The sequence below is a fragment of the Nansenia antarctica genome (genome assembly GCF_963989245.1).
Source record: "Nansenia antarctica genome assembly, chromosome: 15".
Taxonomy (NCBI): Eukaryota; Metazoa; Chordata; class Actinopteri; order Argentiniformes; family Microstomatidae; genus Nansenia; species Nansenia antarctica.
This window is the reverse complement of record NC_137685.1, coordinates 9,972,054-9,993,444: the sequence shown is the minus strand read 5'-3', so window position 1 is coordinate 9,993,444 and position 21,391 is coordinate 9,972,054. Positions and strand designations below refer to the sequence as shown.

General features: G+C 48.3%; 1 protein-coding gene across 2 annotated transcripts in view; it reads right to left on the bottom strand.

Annotated features, from left to right (window-relative positions):
* flnba (filamin B a) overlaps positions 1-21,391 on the bottom strand; it is a gene marked incomplete at its 5' end in the record, with an annotated part of 76,604 nt that overhangs the window by 25,986 nt on the left and 29,227 nt on the right. For both annotated transcript variants that reach the window (XM_080545687.1, XM_080545688.1), the window contains 22 exons: positions 1,024-1,147; positions 1,571-1,738; positions 3,173-3,333; positions 3,734-3,896; positions 4,217-4,390; positions 5,528-6,128; positions 6,651-6,913; positions 7,191-7,308; positions 7,839-8,008; positions 8,280-8,370; positions 8,661-8,821; positions 9,024-9,147; positions 10,649-10,792; positions 11,434-11,547; positions 11,888-12,081; positions 12,340-12,476; positions 14,236-14,365; positions 15,965-16,102; positions 18,821-19,021; positions 19,521-19,683; positions 19,838-19,912; positions 20,373-20,491. In XM_080545687.1, the coding sequence (XP_080401813.1) occupies positions 1,024-1,147; positions 1,571-1,738; positions 3,173-3,333; positions 3,734-3,896; positions 4,217-4,390; positions 5,528-6,128; positions 6,651-6,913; positions 7,191-7,308; positions 7,839-8,008; positions 8,280-8,370; positions 8,661-8,821; positions 9,024-9,147; positions 10,649-10,792; positions 11,434-11,547; positions 11,888-12,081; positions 12,340-12,476; positions 14,236-14,365; positions 15,965-16,102; positions 18,821-19,021; positions 19,521-19,683; positions 19,838-19,912; positions 20,373-20,491 (3,733 nt within the window). The remainder of the gene's footprint in view (positions 1-1,023; positions 1,148-1,570; positions 1,739-3,172; positions 3,334-3,733; positions 3,897-4,216; positions 4,391-5,527; positions 6,129-6,650; positions 6,914-7,190; positions 7,309-7,838; positions 8,009-8,279; positions 8,371-8,660; positions 8,822-9,023; positions 9,148-10,648; positions 10,793-11,433; positions 11,548-11,887; positions 12,082-12,339; positions 12,477-14,235; positions 14,366-15,964; positions 16,103-18,820; positions 19,022-19,520; positions 19,684-19,837; positions 19,913-20,372; positions 20,492-21,391) is intronic.

Genomic DNA, 21,391 nt, shown 5'->3' with positions numbered 1-21,391 from the left:
TATACTAAATTATTATATTATCTGAAGTGTATTATTATTATTATTATTATTATCATCATCATATTATCGAATTTCACTAGCTAGCCTAGCTACGAGGTCACCGAGAATGCCGACGGCCCTAGTAATGAAGCGTTCTAAAGTGTGGCTGCATTTCACCCGACTCGACGAAAACAACGCGAAGTTTGTAGGAAAGGTAAGTTTGGAGTCAAAATGCTTAAAATCATTCGCGTGTGAAGCAGGGAACACATCTAACTTGATGAAACACCTGGCAACGCACGGGATACATTTAAGGGTAGGAGGGTGCACCGTGTTTGACAGCTTGCGCAACCCGAATGTAAAGTAACCGGTATATACCTGTACCGATTTTCGGTACCCAACCCTACTTGAAAGTGCACCTGAAAAATCAATCGTCATGTCATCATGGACCAGAGAGGGGGAGGGGAGTAGTAGTAGCTGAGCGGCAACAGAGTTTGGATTTTGACGAGGTGGAGGGCTCCAGTTCATCAGAGTTATATTTCCTCTTGGTCTTCTTGGTTCTGGGGGCTATGCAGGCCTCTTCACTAGATCCCTTTTCTAAGAATATTCTGATGTCCTTGAGGGGCCGCCGAACAAGTGTGTACTCGTATTCGACATCAGTACCAACGATAGGCACCCCCAGCTTAATGGAATCCCCAAGGCTCAGGAGTTTTATTTTCATTTATTTTAATTTGAGTGTATATTTAACTAATATATATTGTGCCTCAGCAATAAAAAAGTGAAAAGCTGGTTAATGTTGTCGACCGTGTTATATATATATATATATATATATATATATATATATATATATATATATGTCATTTTTAAAAATCAAAAGTACCGAATTAAGTACCGTTTCGGTACCGGTACCGTTTTTAAAGTATCGGTTAGGTACCGGTACCGGATAAAACCCAAACGATACCCAACCCTAGTTTCAACATGTTAAGGACACTGTACAGGTATAGGCGTGTCACAGGTGAACAGGTGAGTAGTGTTGTTGTTTTTTACCTGCGGGGGATCTCCTCGTCAGCGTACTTGGCCACTACAGAGTAGGGACCCTCCAATGACGGGGTGTAGGCCACCGTGTGGGTCCCGTCCCCGTTGTCTGTCACCTCGACAGGCTCAGCCACACCTGAGAGGAGAGGACGACATGTTCCTCAGGATGGACAAGAGATAGCATAGGTGGACGTCCTAGCTACTAAAAGAAAGCTACTGTACAGCAACAATCAATAAACTACTATAACTATCAATAAACTACTATAACTATCAATAAACTACTATAACTATTAATAAACTGCTATAACTATCAATAAACTGCTATAACTATCAATAAGCCGCTATAACTATCAATAAGCCGCTATAACTATCAATAAACGGCTATAACTATCAATAATCTACTATAACTATCAATAAACTGCTATAACTATCAATAAGCTACTATAACTATCAATAATGCATCTTTCTAAGAAGATTTTCTATTCTGACTGTTCTATAGTATCTGTCTATGAAGTTGTCATTGATAGTTGGTTGGTGATTGACTCCCGATGGTCCTCACCTTTGGGTGCCATGACGGCGACAGAGAGGGGGGCGACCCCGGCCTTGGTGCAGTCCACCGTGAAGGTCTGGGGGACGTTAGCCCTGACCCCTGACCCCACGCCCGGCCCTGAGATCTTCACCTTACTGGCATCAACCACATCCGTCACCGGAACCTTGAATGGACTACCTAGATGGGGGGAGGTAGAGAGGGGAGAGTTGGGGGCGGTAGGGAGTATGGGGGGAGGTAGGGGAGGTAGAGAGGAGGGCGGAGGGGGAGGTAGGGAGTAGGGGGGAGGGAGGTAGAGAGGAGGGAGGAGGGGGAGTTGGGGGAGGTAGGGAGTATGGGGGGAGGTAGGGGAGGTAGAGAGGAGGCCGGAGGGGGAGGTAGGGAGTAGGGGGGAGGGAGGTAGAGAGGAAAGGAAAGAAACACAGGCAGGGTAAGTAGTTAGGGGACAAAAGGAAGGAAGGGGCAGAGGGGGAATAAAGGAATGGATCAAGAGAAAAGGATATAAAGAGACACGGGAAGGAGACAAAGGAAGGAGACATGACACAGTCAGTCAGACATTGAGCCATGAACAGTACAACCAACACGTATGTATGTTCTGCTACGTTCCCCTGGACTGACTGTAGGACTGACACACGACCCTCCCTGGGACCCTGTCTGCAGCCCACTGAAATACGAGTCTATCAAGCCCCGTATGTGTGATTTAGTAGGACCAGCAACTGAGACCTGAGAGACCTGCACACGCTACTACGAGATGTGTGGTCTTGGAGTGCCTGCACTGCGGGGAGACAAATGCTTAGTAGAACATTCCGGAGATATGGAGAATTCATTAGTTACAAAAGGCAGGTCTCCAGACGTAGCATCTCGGAGCAACGTAAACACAGAGTCGACCAGAGGAACAGCTGCCTGAGAGAGAACAGCTTAGAAAGGCCGCATGCTGAGACTTCCTCCAGGAGGGTCGATAAAACAACAACTATGACCACACATGAGACAAGTAGGGTATGGTAGAGTAGAGTAGAGGAGAGTAGAGTATGGTAGAGGAGAGGAGAGTAGAGTAGAGTAGAGTAGGGTAGAGTAGAGTAAAGCAGGGTAGAGTAGAGTAGAGTAGAGTAGAGTAAAGCAGGGTAGAGTAGAGTAGGGCAGTGTTTCTCAACCCTCTCCTCGGGGCGCCCCGAGGAGAGGGTTGAGAAACACTGGAGTAGGGTATGGTAGAGTAGAGTAGGGTATTGTAGAGTAGGGTAGAGTAGGGTATAGAGGAAAGTAGAGTAGGGTATGGTAGAGTAGAGTACAGTAGAGTTGAGTAGAGTAAGGTAGAGTGGAGAGTAGAGTAGGGTATGGTAGAGTATAGTAGAGTAGGGTAGAGGAGAGGAGAGTAGAGGAGAGGAGAGCAGAGTAAAGTATGGTAGAGTAGGGTATTGTAGGGTAGAGGAGAGTAGAGCACAGTAGGGTAGAGGAGAGTAGAGTACAGTAGGGTAGAGTAGAGTAGAGTAGGGTAGAGGAGAGTAGAGCACAGTAGGGTAGAGGAGAGTAGAGCACAGTAGGGTAGAGGAGAGTATGGTGGAGAGTAGGGTAGAGTAGAGTACAGTAGAGTAGAACAGAGCATAGTGGTTTATTTACCAGGGATGTGCTTCCCTCCGTAGGTGATGTTGACGTCGTAGAGGCCTGGTACGAAGGGGATGTACTCTACGCTGCAGCTGCCATCTTTGTTGTCTTTGCAGGACATCTTGGACTCTGACGGCCCCTCCACCGTGATGCCCAGCCCACCGATGCCAGCCCCTCTGTGGCCACACACAACCAGTCATATCAACTAAACAACACTCTACGTTGGTTTAAACACAACCATTCACGGTCAACTCAGCAGTCTGCAATGGTTTAAAACCCTGGTCTGACCGGATGTGAACCAGGAACGGCGGTACCAGATCTGTTCTTGAAGGTTCTATTCAATTAAATTCTATTCAACACAACTTTATTAATCCCCTCAGGGGACATTAAGAAGACATTGAAGGTTCCCAAATAGGTACAATGTATCGTCCACATGAAACACATCAGGGAAAGACATTTCTATTCCATAATGGAAGATAAAGATCGACATTATTGAGATGTGATTGACAGCCCATAGGTGCTAGCTGTGCCTGGTGAGGACGGATCAGAAGCTATACTGTGGCGGCCATGTTGTACCTGGTGATGATGGAGAAGTTGTTGGGCTGCTCCGTCAGAGCCTGCTGGAGGCCAGGGCCCTGGGCCAGGACCCGGGCCGGGTCACAGCCTTCCACTACCCCGACTTTGAAGGGGCTCTTGGGCACGGGGGACTCGTCGTACAGCACCTCCACGCTGTGGACACCTGGTTCCCCAAGACACACACGCACGGACACACACACGGACACACACGCACGGACACACACGCACGGACACGCATGGACACACGCACGGACACACACACACGGACACACACGCACGGACACATACGCACACAAGAGTGTGAAAATAAAATGACGTCCAAACGCAGCATATCAAATTGTACGGTACATGTTTTCTTACTGCAAAAGAAGAATCATATGTTTTAGTTATCTGTAAGTGTCTAGATTGGGACGTAAGGCCTCAGAGTTCACCAGGTCAGCTGACCAGATTACTGACGAGGCCTCAGGCTTCGGCGGAGCCTACCGTTCTCGAAGGGCGTGTACTCCACGCTGTAGGTGCCGTCTGCCTGGTCGGCGATGACGCAGTCGGTCTGTGCGCCAGACGGGTTCTTCACCTGCGCCTTGATGTGGCCGCCGCCACTCTTAGTCAGCCCACGGGCGTCCACCGTGAAGTCTGTGGTGGCCTCTCTAAACACAGCTGTGGGTGAGAGAGAGAGAGAGAGAGAGAGAGAGAGAGAGGGAGGGAGAGAGAGAGGCAGGGACAGAGAGAGGGAGAGAGAGGAAGGGGAGAGGGCAGGAGGGAGGAGAGAGAGAGAGAGGGAGAGAGGCAGGGACAGAGAGAGGGAGAGAGAGGAAGGGGGGAGAGAGGAAGGGGGGAGGGAGAGAGGGAGGAGAGAGAGAGATTGGTTGATTATGTAATAGTCATCATGATAAAAACATGAGACGTCTTCTTGTTGTGTAACATGGACAGAGACTCATCCAACCTCCTCTGAGAGAAGTGTTGAGAGAAGAAACATGAAACTCGTAAAACATCCCAAATCCCTCTCTTAAGCCTTCCTATAAATGTCATCACCACCACCAACCACCCAACCACCCACCCACCCTCCCTCCCTCCCCCTTTGAAGTAAGAAAGGGCTCTTCCACTAAAGCCTCTCTGACGTGATGGTCAGTCTTAACGCTGCGCTGAGGTCATTGCTTTGACAACTCGACAAAAAAGCAAACAGACACTGAAAAGCTATGAGAGAAAAGCTGAAGAAACGCGTTTTCTTTTTCCTCCGTCTCTCTTTCTCTCTCTTTGACAAAGGTGAGTTTCAGGTTGTCATGGGAACCAGCAAAACAAACAGAGGTTGAGGTCAGAGAGTGGAGATGGGCCATTAACACATTACACAGGTGCATCAGGGGAGGCCGGCGGAGGTAGAAATCGAAGGACGGGCTCGTTGTAATAAATGAAACGGCATTACAACGAGCCTGTCCTCTGATTTCTATCTCCATCAGCCTCCCCTGAGTTACTAAAAATGATGCAATAGTGTGAGAGAGGGATGCAATGAGATTCCTGCTCATCTTTTTAAATTTATGATTGGATAACAGCCAACAGTCCCTCTCCAAAGTTTGAGTTATGAGACCTTAACTCATTTATTGCCGACAGCCAAATGGTCAACACTCTAGAGTACTTCATTCACCAAAAATTCATAAATGATGATGCTTAATTTTGTAGCCAATCGAAGTATTGTTGCTAGGTAAACACCACATAAAACACTTTAGGCAGTCTAGGGGGTGGAATTCTTTGGTGACAAATCTGGGAGAATGAAGCTTGAAATTCAAGAAATGAACGAACCTTTCCCCTCTACTCCGGGCCCAAACACCTTGACCTTGGACGTGTCCACAGCCGGGTCCACCTGAACCTTGGCGGGGAAGCCTGGCACGGCCTTGCCCCCGTACTTCAGCAGCAGGGTGTACATGCCCGCCGTGAGGGGCACGTAGGTCACGGTGTAGGTGCCGTCTTTGTTGTCGAGCACCTCCGTCTTGGCCTTGTCTTTCCCGGCGTCCGACACCGCCTCCCAGGTCAGCTGACCCGGCCCCGCCTTGGCGCAGTCCACGTTCACCACGCTGGTCTCGCCGACCTTCGCCCTCTTCAGGCCGGACCCGGACGCCACCACCTTGGTGGGGTCGAAGGGCATCTGGACGTCGGCGTGGAAGGGCGACCCCGGGATGTGGACCTCCTCGAACAGGATGTTGACCAGGTACTCGCCGGGTTCCGTGGGGAGGTAGGACACGGAGCAGGTTCCGTCTCCGTTGTCGGAGCACTCGATCTTGGCCTCGGTCGGACCCTCCACAGTCAGGCCCAGCCCGCCGGTACCGGCGCCCTTGGTGTCGATGGTGAACTCTGCCGGGTTGCTGACCAGGCCGCCCTTCAGACCCGGACCAAAGGCCTTCACCTGGAGGACAAACAACCGTTATAGACGTGTCTGTCAACATCCTGAGGCGGAAAAGCTGAAGTTAGCTGTAACATTAGCTATAAAGCTAGCTATGACATTAGCTATAAAGATAGCTATGACGTTAACTATAAGGATAGTTATAACGTTAACTATAAAGATAGTTATAACGTTAACTATAAAGCTAGTTATAAAGCAAGCTATAACGTTAGCTAGAAAGCTAGCTATAACTATAACGTTAGCTAGAAAGCTGGATATGACGTTAGCAGGTAGTTCCGGGGGTATTTATTTATTTATGTTATTTTTTTGAGTGCAGCAGTCCCATTCTAATATTTTTCCTTTTTAATTGGATAGAGACAATAGAGAAAGACACGAAAGTAAGCAGTTCTCTACAGAATGTGAATTGAAATTGAATGAATGAATGAATAAATAAATAAACACTAGGTAATTATGAAATCCTCAAATTAGGCTTCACTTCACTTCGTGTATGTTCAACTGAACTACAGTATGCAGAGTCTCCAGTACCTTGCTGGGGTCTGGAGGCAGGGTGGCCTCCACGGGGAAGGGGCTGCCTGGGATGGGGTGTCCGTCGTAGGTGACGTCCACGGCGTACAGACCCTCCTCCTTGGGGATGTAGCTGACCGTGCTGGTCTCCTTCCCCGCCACGGGCGCCAACATGCAGGGCACGGCCTTCTGGGACGGGCTGGTGATCCGGACCTCCAGTTTACCCTGACCGCCCGCTCCCTTGGTGCCCACGGCAAACTGCTGGTCCTGACCCACCTCCACTCCTGCCACGGAGAGGGTGATTGTTGTTAATAAAGTTGTTTTTGGTCAATTCAAGGTTTGATTAATCACAGAGCGGCTGTTGAGATGAGATTGTGAGAGCACAAGCAACACACAACATGTTTAAAACAGCATTGGCTATAGATATATAGGCATTAAGACACTCCTTTATAATACACTCATCTAGTGAACCGGTAGATAAAAGCATCACACACTGATCTGAGAGAGACAGACAGTCAGACACAGAGAGAGAGAGAGAGAGAGAGAGGGGGGTGTACTTACTGCCGTCCAGGTCGTTGACCAGCACCTTGCTGAGGTCCAGGGGTGCGGCCACGCCCACAGAGAAGGGGCTCTTCGGGATGGCGTCTCCTCCGAACGTTATGATAATCACCATCTCCCCCTACGCAGGACACAGAGAGAGAGAGAGCAAGAGAGAGAGAGAGAGAGAGAGGTATGTGATAACATTTATTTTTATTAAGTAAAAATAAGGTCAGGGGAAGCTGGTGGAGGTAAAACATTAAGATACCATTCCTCATTCCTGGCATTACAATGAACCCGCCCTCCGCTTTCTACCTCCACCAGCCTCCCCTGCAGCATGTACACTATATGGCCATCACTTCCTCTCTAATATCTTATAGAAATATTTTTCAATGCCCTTTTAGAAGATAAAAAACAGGGTTGACAGAAAACCAAACAAAAAACACCATCTTGTCTCTTTTAAACTTTTTTTAATATATATTATCTGTCTTTTTTTTGTTTTGTGTACCATTTACTATGAACCATGTTTTTATTTATCTTTCCTTATTCTGTAAAGCACTGTGTGCTACATTTGCTTGTATGAACATGTGCTATATAAATAAACTTCACTTAGACTTTGATCTTCTATCTTTTGGCGTGTGAAAAGGCCACCAGACGGCCTAGACGACCCACCTGCAGTATGGGCGTGTACTTGACGGTGTGGGAGTAGTCGTAGTTGTCGATGATCTCAAAGTCCTGGACAGCGTCTCCTTTGGTGGCGCCGGAGAACTTGACGTCCACGGGGGCTTTCCCTGCGCCTTTGGTGTGCACCGTGAAGTGGGTGGGCTTACCACTCTCCACACCTAGAGAGACAGAAGCAGGGTGGGAGGGTGGGAGAGACAGAGACAGAGACAGTTTAAAGCCACAATTGTTTGGTGGCTGGATTGTTCATTTCAAACGTGCTGCCCGTTTGTGAACTATGAGGGAGGGTCTTGGCAAAGAGAATTCACACTCCTCTGTGGTGACCACCCCCCAAAAGCAAAGACGTGTCAGGGTGATTTCCAGAACACAGTCCAGAGGTGCAGGGAGAAGACAGATACTGCATCGTAAGTCTGTCACCCAGTGACCTCTCACCTGCACGCGCCAGGCCTGGTCCGTCCGCCTTGACCTTAGAGGCATCGTGGGAAGGCTCCACTTTGACCCTGAAGGGGCTGACTGGGATCTCCTGCGGGACAGAAAGACGACAAGACGCAGGACGCCATCTTAGAAACCTTCAGAGAGGGGTGGAGCTTAGTGGCGTAGCACACTGATGCGCATACCATATCATGGCAAGTTTCCCGGGTTGATTCTGACCCTCGACATATCCTGCATGTCATCCCTCTTCTCTCCCCCATCCTTCCTGTCAATCTCTAATGTCTCTATCCCAATAAAAGCAGAAATGCCCTATAAACATTATATATTTTTAAAAACAACAGTATGTAGAGCCAGGTGTACGGCGATGGCGAGGTCACCCACCTGGTCTGTGAAGAGGACTTTGATGGTGAGCCGCCCCGCCCCGGGGGGGATGTACTTGACGGTGATGGTGTCGTTGGCGTTGGGGATGATGTCGAACTCCACGTCCTCCTCTTTGTCGCTGATGATGTTGGCGTCACATTTGATGCCGACGCTGACGTCACCTGGAACAGGAACGGGCGTGGACATCAAAAAGAGTTTAAAGTATGAAGGCAACAATGCCTTGGAACAGAACTAGGTCAATGTTTTGCAAGAACACATGTGCAACGGCGTGTGTGTGTGTGTGTGTGTGTGTGTGTGTGTGTGTGTGTGTGTGTGTGTGTGTGTGTGCGTGTGTGTGTGTGTGTGTGTGTGTGTGTGTGTTACCTTCCCCAGCCTCGGTGCAGTCCACAGTGAAGTGTGTGGGTTCGTTGGCCTTCAGGCCGGTCCTCTCCACTCCAGGACCAAACACCTTCACCTTGTTAGGATGGCTGCCTTTCCCCACGTTCACCTGGAGCGAGACACCTCAGCCAGTTAAGATGGGACTCTTTCACACTGTACATCATACACAAGTCTTCAATAATACAGAAAACACAAAACAATTGAAAATACAGCATCATTGTCATGTAACAAACACGAGACTTCTCTTGGATGTACAAACTCCGAACATCAACATGAAACCCTGTAGTTAGTATAACCAGTAAATCATGCAGATTCAAGACAGCCTCACACATAAACAACACAAACAACTTTTAAATGCAATGCTTCCATTTTATTTGATGTAAAAATGGTATATGTTTGAAATACTTTTCTTTCTTTTTTTGAAGTGAAAGGACAACATTTGAAATACAGTGTTAGTTGTGTTGCCCTTTAGAGAGATACTGTAGTTGCCCTGGGTGAGGGGGGGTAGTAACCTAGTTTCATTCTGTCAGTCAAACAACAGAGGTAGTCGCAGCTCATGTGGCCCAACCAGCCCAGCACACTACTGCAGTGTGCAGAGAATACAGGCTGAGAGATTTGCATGAATTCCTTGAGGTGGAGGTGAGTTTCTGAACCTCTAAATCAACATTGGGGGTGAAAGATAAGACAACAATACAGAGCACTGTACCCACAGGGCCTTGCACTTAGAAACATGAAAGGATTTTGCAACAATTTCTCCAGACTAAAGCAATGGATCATGAGATGTCACAACATTTTGTGGCACTTATACATGAGGTTAGAAATCAGGTTTGGCCAGAATACAGAACACATTGGGTAAGTGCTAATGTTGATCAAATTACACAATTACACACAGGTAGACATTATAATTTAAAAAAGTATAAAATCAACATAAAAATTATAAAACAAATAAAAACAAATCAGTGCGAATTTTCTTGAAGAACAACATTCGTTTCTTGATCTGTAATACCTCTTTTAGAAAGAGGATTAAACTATTGACAGTAAAACAGTACCATTCTTAGCTCATGAAATGTATCAATACATTCAGTTATTATATCATAAAGTAGCGTCATAAAAATCTAGAATTTCATGTAAACAGTGACTGTTTGATTATTGTTAGAAAAATAGAAACCTTGTAAAAATCAAAAGGCTGATTTGAGCCAGCATTGACGTGTCTCATACATACATACGATTTGCTGCTTACAGACTGATATGAGCCAGTACTGACATATCTATGTATGAGGTACCAATTACTGCTTATAGGTAACAGAACGCTCCTCAGTGTAGGTAGTTATCACAATGAGAGGTTTCTTCTGTTCAGGCTTAATCCCGCCCTCAGGAACATCAACTCTCAATTGGCTCGGGGTAGCATTCCCAACGGGCACCTCGTGTTCTAATTGGATAAGGTTAGGGCTCGCACTGAGCACGTCAACATCTGATTGGATAAGGTTAGGGCTCGCACAGAGCACGTCAACATCTGATCCTCTAAGGCCGATACCTGCATGGGTCCAGTAGCGTTTTGATAGGCTAAGGTTAGTGCCCCCGTCGGTCGGGGCGGGTGATGATTGGCTTACCCTGAAGGGGCTGTTGGGGACGCTGACGCCCGCCCAGGTGACGGCCAGGGTGTGTTTGAGGGCGGAGGTGGGGGTGTAGGTGCAGGCGTAGACCCCGTCACCCTTACTCTTCACCTTCACGTCCAGGGGCTCCCCCTCCACGCTCTGGGGGACAGACAACACATAGCATCAGAGAGGACAACACATAGCATCAGAGAGGACACACCGTGAGCTTAGAATTATAAGGTTCTATCTCCATTTAGGGTAGTTCAGAGATATTGAGCGTCAAAGTTTTTACATTCCATTATGTTTTGTGAGATGGAACCTTTGTATTTTATTAATTACTAAGTCAAAAATGTCAACATTTTAAAAATAACACCACACAGGCATTAATGAACACCTAATGGATCAGATTATGTAAAAAACTTAATTTTGACAAAAATGGAGATAGAACCTTATAATTCTAACGTCACGACACTGCTGAGAGCACAGTGGCCATGCACACACTACTCCTATTACGCTACTCACAGTACTACTTTGATTTTATTTTTCATAACATAGCAGTAAAATACTGTACATTTAAAAGGTACACTGCTATGGGACAGGGATGTCTTTAGAAATGTTTACACCCCTATTACCCCGTCAATCCACATTACATTGACTTCACACCATATTATGACAGTGAAATATACATAACTGAAATGCATGGAAATGCACGAAGAAAAGTTATTGTAGAAAGTGAAACGGTCGTTTTTAAGCTGAATATCGACAGATGAGATGAACCAATGACGTGGCTAGAACCTCACCTGGGCGGTGACCTTCAGAGGGCCCTTCCCAGCATCCTTAGCGGTGACCGTGAACTCTGCAGGCTTGTTGATGACACAGCCAGACTTCTCCAGGCCTGGCCCGTATGCCTTCACCTGGAACACACACACACACACACACACACACACACACAATAAAGTCACCCAAATGATCAACATCCTAGAGTGCCACGGGTGACTGTATTCAATACATAGATAATGACAGCCAATCAAAGTATTGTTTCTAGGTAAGGACTTAAGGGGCGAAATTATGCATTTGTTCAACCCCATTAGGCATGAAGTGCTAATTCCACCCAATCGGTGCATCTATTGAGCTAAACCCACTAGACCTTATGTAACCACACAAAGAGAGAGAGAGGTGTGCATGTATTGGCTGACAGTCTGATCATGTGACCCCACACACACACACACCCAGAACAGGAAGCGCGTCACTCACCAGGGCGGGGTTGCTGCTGTTGTTGTCGGCGACGATGAAGGCCATGAAGGGGCTGTCCTCGATGTCCTCGTCGTCACACATCACGTGGACGGCGTACTCCCCGGACTCCGACGGCCAGTACTTGACGTCACATGACCCGTCGTTCTGATCCTCGCACTCGATCTTGGCCTGGGACGGCCCCTCGATGGCGAACCCTGGGGGGGGGGGGGGGTTACAGGAGGGGGGACGTTAGTCTGTCTGTTCATTGTCATTTGTTTACACAGGTAGAAAGCAGTTAGACAGCTGACAGGATTGTACTAACATACTGTCCTGTACAAGGACAAGTGACGAATCCATTCCAACATGGTACGGTATAATCTGGAATAAGACTTTCTATGTCTACAGCATAATCTGGAATAAGACTTTGAACAGAGGCAGCAGAGTCTTGATTAAAGAGAAGAGTTTTAACAGACCTAGTACTCCGACGTCGGTACCGATGGATTCAGCCACAAAGTCAGCTGACTTCCCCACCACGCCCCCCTCCAGACCTGGTCCCCAGGCTCGGATCTTCTGTGGCCCCGCCTCCGCACCCACCTGGACCTCAAACGGACTGGTAGAGAGAGAGAGAGAGAGAGAGAGAGAGAGAGAGAGAGAGAGAGAGAGAGAGAGAGAGAGAGAGAGAGACAGACAAGAGAGAGGGCGAGGGAGGGAGAGAGAGAGAGGGAGGGAGAGAGAAAGGGATAGAGAGAGAGGGAGAGACACAGACAAGAGAGAGAGAGAGGGAGAGACACAGACAAGAGAGAGGGCGAGGGAGAGAGAGAGAGTGAAAGTGAGACAACACTTTCTAAAAGTATGCAAAAAAAAAATCACAACGCAAAAAAGCTTCGGTTCCTGAGACGGCGGTGACATTTGACGACACAGTCTCACCTTTGTGGGGAAAACAACAACCGTGGACAATCAAACACTCAGCGGAATGGGAAACCTAAAAGAACGTTTCCTTCCAGAAGGTATCTGTGTCAGAAGGCATCAGATGAGGCTTTGTTGCCTGAGCAGCGGTGGGCTTGAGACCCCATTAGGGAGGCCGAGGTGGCGTGTCTGGGGGAGACAGAGGCACGGGGAACAGGGGGGGATTGTCTTAATATGGCCTTTACTTTCTGCCCAGCGTTTCAGCGTGTTCCTGACACACATACATGAGCGCGCACACAGACACACACACACACACACCCACAGTGCACACACACACACACACACCCATTAAAGTCACTGAGGCTGGCTACTCTGTGGGAGCGGTGATGCATGAGGTCACTTGAGACCCTGTCAGCACTAACAACCCCTGCCGCCACACACACACACACACACACACACACACACTTTCCCTCTCTCTGTGTGTGTGTGTGTGTGTGTGTGTAAACACCAGAGCCCCTCTCTAAGTCATGTAATCCTATCCCCAGGGTTGTAAAGCATTTCTCCCCCTGATGAAGATATGGAAAATGGCTGAGGGGCTGATAAATGTTCACAGGGGTCCCACCTCCACAGCCAGAACCTCCGGCCCCCCCCCCATACACACACACACGCACCACCGCCACAGCCAGTCAGTCCACCCCACACAAACATACACCACCCCCCCCCCCCCCACACACACACACACACACAGACCAAGTCCACAGCCAGTCCCCGCCCCCCCCAAACACACATCACCTCCACAGCCAGTCGACCCCCCCCACACACACCACCTCCACAGCCAGGTCCAATCTATTCCCCAGCGTTGCCAACGCAAATATGGCGCTGTAAAATGTAAGCAGATTTCCGTGTGTTGTAAAATGACTCAGTTTCCTCATAGTGAAACCAGGGCGCACCGTCCCCGTCCCCCCCCAAACACACACATGCACACGCACACACACACACACAAACCCCAACAAAACAAATAAACCAAAACACAAATAAGCCATTTCCAAGCCTCTGCTTGTTAAATCAAGACGTCTTCATTCAACAGGCCACATTTATCAGGCATAGTAGCCCTGGTGGTCATGGGAAACGTAAGGAGACAGAAGTTTTTTTACACAGCGACACACACACACTCACACTCACACACACTGCCTGTCTGCTCACGTCCCCTGTGGCTCAGCTATTCACCGCTCCACGGACCAGAGACCATGAGGTAATGCCATGTTTAACCTCTCTTCCCTACCACAGCGCACACACACACACACACACACACACGAGCTTGCAGTAGAATGCTTTCCCGATTACCCAAGACCTGATGACCTGAAGGTTTCAGTGTAAATCATTGACACTGTACATCGTGTAAAGAAAAACCAGTTGAGCTAAAGGAAGGACCAGTAGAAGGACCAGTAGGAGTGACCTCTCACCTCTTAGGGACGTTCTGGCCTCCCCAGGTGATGGTGACAGTGTACTTGCCCGGGGCGTGGGGGTAATACTCGTAGGCGTACACCCCCTCCATGCCAGAGTCCTTCTGCTTCACTGGATCATCCAGGCCCTCTGCGGTGGGGTGGACACACACACACACACACGCAGACACACACACGCAGACACACACACACACACACACACACACACACACGCAGACACACACACGCAGACACACACACACACACACACACGGGAGAGGAGGGGAGGGGAGAGAGGTGGTTAGACACTGAGACTAACCCTAGACCCTCACCAGAGTCCTGTCCATCTGACAGGGCAGGGGAGGCGTGAACACCACGGGGAACATTCACATTCACACTCAAGATTACTAACAACCTTTGTTATACAGCAGCCATCTACAGTATCCAATCCTGTCAGATCTACACTAGTGAGTGTCTAGAAAGCAGGGTGTAGAAAGCAGGGTGTAGAAAGCAGGGTGCAAGGGCCCCGCGGTGGTGTAGCGGTCTACGCACTGGCCACTAGTGCATGCTGCCCACCGGGGCCGGGGTTGGTATCCCGGCTCGCCAGATCCAGATATGGCCGAGGCACACGGGAAGCGGCATATTGGGCGGCCGCTTCCGAGGGCGGTATAGGAGTATTTCTGGACAAGGATCCGTCGCGCAACAGCGCCCCCGGGGTGCCGGAATAACGGTGCTGGGCTCGAGGAGCCAGTCAGCTAGTCTGCCTGGCGGCCTCTTCTGGGACTGCCGGCCACGGGGTCGTGCGGCGGATCCTATGCAATAGGCAGGGGATAATTGGATGCTAGGTTGGGTTCAATTGGCTACCAAATTGGGTGAAAAAGGGATAAAATAAAAAAAATAAAAAAAAATAAAAAAAATAAAGCAGGGTGTAGAAAGAAGGGACTAGAAAGCAGGGTGTAGAAAGCAGGGTGTGTGTGAGGCATCGTGCCAGTGACCGAGGTCAGTCCATTAATCATCTACTGAGCTGACAGGCCGTGCCGTGCTGACTCGGCTCCAGAACCCAGCCCCCTGGGGCCCGCTGGTCAGCCAGGCAGGCAGCTGGACAGATGGGCAGTGCCAACCAAGGAGAGAGGCCCGCTCTGGGCAGCTAGGCGGCTAGGCAGGGCCATGTCAGCTAGAGGAGAGAGGCCAGCTCTGGGAAGGCCTCCGAGCACGCCAGACCCCATACGACATGCCTCACCCTCCCATGCGACCCCAACATCCGCCCCTGCCTCTGGCACGGTGGGGTGCATTCTGGGCAATATCATAAACAGTAGCCCAGATCCACAGGCCTCTCTGGCGAGGCTCACGTCGGACGTTTAACGTCGTATAAAGAGGTTGAAGCGAGGAGGTTTAAACCACAGCGCTCTACGCTGCACTCCCTCTCCTGCTGCGATAATAATTCTGTATATTTTATTTTGTTACGGTTTATATATTATCCATTATCCTTGTTACATTCTGTTGTTGATGTTGTACAGCTACTCTGCCACAGGCATCTCGTTGCGTTGTGTACTTGTGTTCAATGTAACGACCAATAAACAAGACTTGACTTGAGCGGAGAGGGAGGGGAGGATGGAGGGATGGAGAAAACAGAGGGGGGTTAGAGTATGTCTGGTGTTGATCTCCGTCTCAAATGAGTCCATGAAGGGAATGATGACTCAGCGACATTGAGGAAATAATAGAAAGAAAAAAAAAAACAATGTTTACTTACTGGGTCCCTTGACGACGACCTTGAGGTCGCCACTTCCTGCGTTGCGTGTGTCTACCTTGAAGTCGGCCACCTGCTTCACCCTCACACCTCGAGGCTGCAGGCCCCGCCCACTGGCCCGGCACGCACTGGGCATGGAGGCTGGGACACACACACAGACAGACAGACAGACAGACAGACAGAGAGACAGACAGACAGACAGACACAAACACACGCACAGACACACATTCATATTACTCCAATGAAAGCTAAGGTGGAGACTGAAGCAGTCATGACTCTATCGCCTTCAGGGAACAGGGCTGTTTACAGCTGGTCTTCATGACAACCCAGAGACACACACACACACACACACAGTAGTAGTACTATTCAAAGGGTGTAATTCTATACAAAGGGTGTAATTCTATTCAAAGGGTGTAATTCTGCAGAATGACATTTTAAATATGTGTATGTTGAAAGAGATGAATTCGCTAAATGTTTTTGTAGATTATTACTTATAATTTTGGTAATGCCATCTCCCTGTGAATGAAATAGTATAATAGTTACAATTCAACAAGGAGTGTTTTTTCTTCTTTCTGCATAAATCTGAGAATAAAATTACCCATTTCTTGCTACAGTAAAAACCAAATACACTCCCAAAAGACAGATATCATACTCCACTTAAAACTATATTTTCCTTTTTCATTGCAAACGGGGGCTTTCAAAGCCTGTCAGGTTCTCAGAGTTATGCTCGGTGAACCGTACTGTACACCATATTTCGAGGAAAAATGAAAAAAGATCCTGTGGGAAAATTGACTCTTAAAAGCGTTGAGCCAAACAGCTCTTTGACCACTGTTGTAGGAAGAAATCTGAGAAAACCAAACTGAACGAGTCTCTATCCAGCACGCCTTTCTATAAACCTTAATCAGAGAACTCAACGATTAGGAAATTGTACCTCATCATCTCAGCGTTAACCTCATGTACACTAACTTCTTGAGATGACCCCGTATTGAAGAGGAGAGGGTTTCATACATTCCTATTCAGACCTAACAATAGTGTCACTGTCTGGTAACCCACATAAAAACTAAAACGCATTAGCCTTAAAAAAGCGAAACGATAATGACAACAAATCAACTTTTATTTTGGAAAATCAATTTGAGGGTCTCTTAAAGCTGGGGTCTGTGAAGTGGGCTGCACAGCGGTGTGGTCTGGTCTGGTCGGGAAAAGCTGCCTCAGGGAGAAGGAATTTGGTGTTTTACGAGACTGGGTTGGCCAACGCTCGTGTCCACTGCGCTCAGTCCAAGGGGAGGCGGAGACTATTACTGCTGCAATGTGTGTCTCTCTCTCTCTCTCTCTCTCTCTCTCTCTCTCTCTCTCTCTCTCTCTCTCTCTCTCTCTCTCTCTCTCTCTCTCTCTCTCTCTCTCTCTCTCTCTCTCTCTCTCTCTCTCTCTCTCTCTCTCTCTCTCTCTCTCTCTCTCTCTCTCTCTCTCTCTCTCTCTCTCTCTCTCTCTCTCTCTCTCTCTCTCTCTCTCTCTCTCTCTCTCTCTCTCTCTCTCTCTCTCTCTCTCTCTCTCTCTCTCTCTCTCTCTCTCTCTCTCCTACAGCCTCCATCTCCATCTCCATCTCTCCCCATCACCGACTCCAAGCCCCCCCAGCCACCCAGTCCTCAAGCCCCCCAATGGTTTTCTGTCCCGTAATTCCCTGCATGCAACAGCGTTCCCTGGTCCACCTATGAGGCTGACGGAGGACGGACAGCTAAACCGGGTTTCAGACACGGTCATTCTGCAGCCAGTCCCTTCCTGCTTTTAATCTTGAATAGTGTCTAAATGTTTCTAAGGGGATTCATGCCAAGGAATTGGTTTCCAATTCAAATCATCCCCGAAAGCCGATCGATTTTTCTCAAGGACGTTGTTTAAGAGTCCAATCTCAAGAACATCAGGTGAGATCTCATTTCAAGCTGACGGGGTTCAATCTACAATGACGGTTGAATGGAGGCTTAGCGGACCTTGTAGGTGTTTATTTGGAGACGTAGGTGTGAAAAAAGACCTCCGTTTTAGGCAGGGTTTCAAACCATTACACACACACACACACACACATACACACACACACACACACACACACGGCAGGGCAGCACTGGCACATAAGCACTGCTTTAGTGGAGGGCTAATTCTAACTGTAAAATGTATGGAGAGTCTCAGAGAAGAACCTCTTAATGATCCAACATGCAGTCTGCACTGGATATTCCATGACTAGGGATGCTCCGATTTATCGGCCACCGATTTAAATCGGCCGATTTCACTCCAAATGACTCGATCGGTGATCGGCAAATATGGCCGATCGCAAAAAACGAATTATTATTATTTTTTCCTGGGGAAGACAGATAACTGAACAGAAAACATAGGAGGACGTAACAGTATGTAAACCATGAAGGCCACGTTTATGATGTCTTTTATACAGCCATATCGACTGACTTGGGCTTCAGGCCCTAACTGGGTGATAGGCCAGACCTTTACTATGCCATAAAAATGGGTCTGCGTTTGCTTGGTGCCTAATGGATCAAAACTTTTGTCTAAAAAGCAAAAAATATGTAGGCTATCCAGTCAGTAGGCCTACAGTTATGTATTTAACAAAAAATCGGTATCGGTATCGGTATCGGTTGATCTTGAGGAAAAAAATCGGTGATCGGTATCGGCCCCAAAAATCCAGATCGGAGCATCCCTATCCATGACTGTGAGATACCTACAAAAGTACCACTACCACTACTACAACTACCACTACTACAACTACCACTACTGCTACTACTACAACAACCTCACAGAATGATGCTTCAATCGTGAGTACATTTTGACATCAGAGCATGTCTCCATAAAGAGATGGTGTACCTGGTCCGATGTTGACGGTGAAGGGGCTCTTGGGGATGGCGACGCCCCCGAAGGTGATGGTGATGGTGTGGGGTCCGGCCTGGGCCGGTTTGTAGGTGCAGCGCCACACACTGTCACCCTTGTCCTCCATCAGCACCTCCACTACGTTCTTATTGGTCAGGGGGTCCTTGACGATGGCCGCCACCTCCCCCACGCCAGCACCTGGTCAAGGAGGAAGAACAGAGTCAGTCTAGGTGTGTGTGTGTGTGTGTGTGTGTGTGTGTGTGTGTGTGTGTGTGTGTGTGTGTGTGTGTGAGTGAGATAGATAGAGAGAAAGAATGTGTGTGTGTGTGTGTGTGTGTCCGTCTGTCCACATAGACAACTTTTCAAGAAAGCATCCAAGACAAACCATTAATAAATCTTGGTGATCACTTTTAGTTGAGGAACACGCAGGAGCATAACTTGGAACACTCTTGGAACTCAACATTTTCATTAGAATCAGAATACTTTATTTGGACAAATATAATATTATTTGCAAATACAGGAAATTGACTTGGTGGGGTTGGTGCAGGACGACATGAAAAACAACAATAAGCAAAATAATTTAAAAGAGAATAGCAAAAAATAAGAAAAATGAATTATGTGTGTCACATAAGTGATGAAACTATATATTCTCATATTCTAGACTATTATCCTGTCAGGAAGAGGTAGGACCACCAACCTGCTGTGTAGATGTCGAAGTAGGTGGGCTTGTTGGCGATGTTCCCCAGGGTTTCCAGACCCGGCCCTTTGGCCGTAACCTTGGTGGCGTCTCCCAGGGCCTTGTCCACGTTCACCTCAAACGGACTCTTTGGGATTTGCTGGCCGGCAAAAAGCACGGTCACCTGTCAAAGGACCCCACAACACTGAGCTCAGTAACCTTCACCATACTCATGTTAACCCAGCGGGCCAGGTAAACTCACATTAAAAGAAGGCTTTGACTCAGGGACGTGCACAGACATATGAGTGGCAGGGGTCAGACAGTACAGTGAGCTGTACCTTGTGGGGACCCATGACTTGCGGGACGTAGGTCACACTGTAGGTCTTCTTGCCCTCGTTGGGAACAGCCTTCACCTGGGAACACATCGGATCATCAGCTCTAATCAACATCAACTCAAACATCTCAGCTGTCAACACTTTTAATGATTGACGATATGATACTACTGCACAACCAATCAACTGTTAGGCGATCACTTACAGTACATTTACATTTTTACCATTTAGCAGATGCTTTTATCCAAAGCGACCTACAATTATAGATTACAGGGACTGTCTCCATGGAGTAACTTAGGGCTAACTAGTGGTGGTGTTCCCAGGCGGGATTTGAACTTATGACCTTCTGATCACCAGTCCAACTCCATGGAAATCCACTAGACCACCACTACCCCTACGATAGGAGACTCACGATAGGAGACAGATAATGCAATCAGTTGTCGAAATAAAATGCAACGGTACTGTATTCAACCACATTGGACAGAGATGAGAGACAGGGATAGTGATGACTGTTTCAGACTGTTGTGTCGGGTCCTCCTACCTCCTCTCTGGTGCCCTCTGGGTCCTCTACGTACACGGTCACCTGACCCTGGCCGGCGCTGAACGAGTCCACCGTGAACACCGCGGGACGCATCACACGGTTCCCCACTGGCTCAATACCTGGAGGGGGGGAGGGGGTAGAGAGGAGAGGAGGGAGAGGGGTAGAGGGGAGAGGAGGGAGAGGGGGTAGAGGGGAGAGGAAGGGTTAGATTAACAAAACATGGCCCTGGCTACTGTACATCTGCCATAGGAATAATAGTGATTCCCTGAATTCCAAATAGACCCCGTAGCCCCCTAACACTGGGTTAGATCTGTCCAGATATAGGGCCCCTATACCCTAATCCCTACTGGAGTAGATCTGACCAGACTGAATGGGTAAAAACAAGATGGTGGAAGCAATGACAGGCTAGGTGGAATCATCTGGCCTATACCTACAGTATCCAATCCTCTCCGATCTACACAAGTGTCTAGGGAGTAGGGTCTAGGGGTTGTTTTGGGACGAGGCCCCATACTGTATAGTTGAGGGTATGGTACATGTATCAGAAAGAAGGAAAAAAAACATGACATATATAGTATATGTTCTTCCAGAGAGAGAGGGGGTGTGAGGTGAGATGAGATGAGATGAGGGGGGGGGTGAAATACGAGATGTGAACCGTACTATATTACAGGAGAGGAGCCAGAAAAAGAGCTGTTTTTCTACCGCAGGCTCCAAGCATACCAGAGAGAGGCCTGATAGTGTATGGATACGCCGCAGCAGGATGGAAAACCACTCTAGGTGCGCTCGGTCTGGAGGAAGGAGCACGGCCGGACCTATTTCCACGCATCCTGTGCATTGGTAAACGGAATGAACGGAGGACCTGATGTATGAGGTCGGACCGGGAACCTGGCCATTGTAGCGGCTAATAACAAGGCATTTCCTCACATTGTGCTCCCGCTGAGCTCCTCAGTCTTTCCATTGACAAGCGTGGCCTTTCCACTAGTATTCCCAAACGCAGGTTTCGTTAGAACTGGACACAATGA